Raw genomic sequence first — 2,720 nt, forward strand, 5'->3', positions numbered from 1 at the left:
GACGTTCCGATAATTACTAGTTAATTTATTCGTTGTACACCGTTCGTCGGTTAAATTGTTTTTATTAATAACTAGCTGACCCGGCAATGCTTTGCTATTGCTAGATTTCAGTACATTTATATATGTTTAGGAATATGTGAAAAGTTTGATATGAATTATATCAGATATTTAATTTGATTAATTTGTTTTATATACGTGTGGAATATATTTGTTTCGTTATGATGTATGATGTATGATTTTTATTTTTTTTGTTAATTATATCAATTTTTCTTAAGTATTAAATATTTTTGGATACACCACGTTAAGTGTCTCACCTTCTGGGGCCATCACAAATAGATTTTGTTTGCATGTGACACGTGACAGAGCTACGTACAATTGACCATGGGAAAAACACTGGACGGTTAAGTCTAAACCTGCAACGTTTAATGTTTGACCTTGTGCCTTATTAATAGTCATTGCAAAGCTTAATTTCACGGGAAATTGGAGCCGTTTGAACTGAAATGGCAAATTGGTTGGTATCATTGGTATTCTAGGAACCAAGACCATTTACCCAGCTCTGCAGCCAGTAAGGATTATACACTCAAGCAGACAGTTTTTTAAAGACTTTATTTGTAATCTTGTACCGTTGCATAATTTAGGTGGACTTAAGTTACGAAGTAAAATTATAGGAGACCCTATTTTTAGAATTAATTTGTGTGGTGGGGTCCCTGAAGGTGATAAAGAATTTAAAAATTCAGTTGGATATTGTATCGCCTCCTCTGCATCTAAAACAGTGTCAATGGAATAGTAAACTTTTGTTGGTGCGTTGAATTTTAACAGTATCATGTCATTTATTTTATTGACTTGATCGTTAGTTGGTGACAATATTGCTCTTTCTTGAAACCAACTTGGCGTTTTAGTCGAAATATTAGATAAATCTGGGTAAACATTTTCAACTAGGTCCATCAAATTAGACATCAAAAAACAAAGCTCAGCACAGACCATTACCAACACGGAGTAAAGCATCAGCAAAAGTTTTATTTCCTTGGTCAGATGATAATATTCTCATATTAGTTTTCAGTTTCAATTTAGTTATGTCTGGCCAAATGTAAGATCTCTTTAATGATGCATTGACTTCATCAGCTCTCGTTCCTCTTACTACAACTGGCAAGATTTGACGAAAATCTCCAGAAAATAAGACTGTACAGCCACCCATTAATGTATTTTTATTACGTAAGTCCCGCAAGGTTCTATCCAATGCCTCAACCGAGCTTTTGTAGGTCATGGATGCTTCGTCCCAAACAATGAATACACAATCCCGCATCAATTGAGCAGTGTTGCTTTGTTTGGATATATTACAGACACTTGATGTGTCATCGTAGGACATTTTTAGCGGGATCTTGAAAGTGCTATGCGCAGTTCGACCACCTTCTAAAAGCGTAGCTGCAATTCCAGATGAAGCCACAGCAAGAGCGATTTTTCTGTCTGTTCTTATTTTGGCGAGCAATAAGTTAATTAAAAATGTTTTTCCTGTACCTCCAGGGGCATCAAGGAAAAATGTTTTGCCTTCGTAATTATTAATAGTTTCGTGTTTCGTTAGTTTCTGTATCGTTCAACAGAATTTTCATTGCTACTAATAGAAGCTGTTGGCTACACTGTCGTGCAGAGCCATCGGACTACACACCACGACCGTTGAGTGGTGAGCGTCTTCGTTCCTTTGTAACGTTCGTGTGTGGCGTATGTCCGTTTGGTGCTGTGTGTGTGACCGCTTACGGTTCTAGTTACTCCTTTTTATTATTTTGTATTATATAATTATGTTATGTTTAAATGTTAATAGTTATTCATATTTGGTTATGTTTTGATGTTTATGTTGATTGTTAAGTCACATTTGTTAAAGTATTCGGCCCCTTAAACAGTTTTATTCGTTAATGTTGATTATTCAATTTATTTCAAAGTTTATAACACTACGTACTAAGCGTACTCTTTTAGCATTTGCCGTACTACGTCCTATAGTAGACTTTCGTTTAGGCATTGTTTGATTGCCGAAAGGCTAACAATACAATAGGTGGAAAGGTAAAATAGGATGGTAATATAAAACACTACTATTTTAGCACCTGCCTAGACGACTTGGTAAACGACTGACGACGAGTCTCGACTGTGCGCTTAAAGAACCAATTATTATTATCGTGTTGTGATTATCAACCGCGCGCACGATAAGAGTCAATAGCATTCGATAACGCGTAATGTCACTGCCAGTGTGAGTATTTTGGTCTATTTTGATTGCGCGAACAGGCATAAAATACAAACGTACAGTAACTACAACTTCAAAAACCAACCGTGACAGTCCACTTCAAAAATAAAATTAATACCTATATCGACTGAAAACGTCGTTTTAATCGTACGTACAATTATTTTTTCGCTTGGTGCGCCTGTTCAATATAACACTAATATATAACAATATAACACACTGCTCCACTTCCACTGTAGACGTTGCAGAGATAATTAAAAAAAAAAAGAAATACGGTCCATACATATACACAGGAACTATAGTAACTATAGTAACTATACTGAAATAACTCAGTTATTATGTTTCTACAAACAAAACTAAGATAAGTTGAATATCAATCAATTCTTTCGGAACAATGTTGCCGTCACGCGTTTTTCTATTGGTAATCTTTTTGGCGGTCGTGGTGGCACGCGGCCACAACGACGCGGACACCGGAACCCGGTGCGACGACGAC

General features: G+C 36.1%; 1 protein-coding gene across 1 annotated transcript; it reads right to left on the minus strand.

The window, feature by feature from the left end:
* Nucleotides 1-930: 930 nt before the first annotated feature.
* On the minus strand, nucleotides 931-1,508 carry LOC112681231. Its single transcript, XM_025551496.1, has one exon. It carries the CDS (start codon nucleotides 1,364-1,366, stop codon nucleotides 971-973), a length of 396 nt encoding a protein of 131 aa, XP_025407281.1. The 5' UTR covers nucleotides 1,367-1,508; the 3' UTR covers nucleotides 931-970.
* Between the last annotated feature and the right edge of the window lie 1,212 nt (nucleotides 1,509-2,720).

The sequence above is a fragment of the Sipha flava genome, unplaced genomic scaffold (genome assembly GCF_003268045.1).
Source record: "Sipha flava isolate LNK unplaced genomic scaffold, YSA_version1 18820_pilon_pilon, whole genome shotgun sequence".
NCBI lineage: Eukaryota > Metazoa > Arthropoda > Insecta > Hemiptera > Aphididae > Sipha > Sipha flava.

Bases quoted from the DNA above. Each gene is read 5' to 3' on its own strand.
- LOC112681231 (XM_025551496.1), bottom strand. From the start codon at position 1,366: ATGTCCTACGATGACACATCAAGTGTCTGTAATATATCCAAACAAAGC.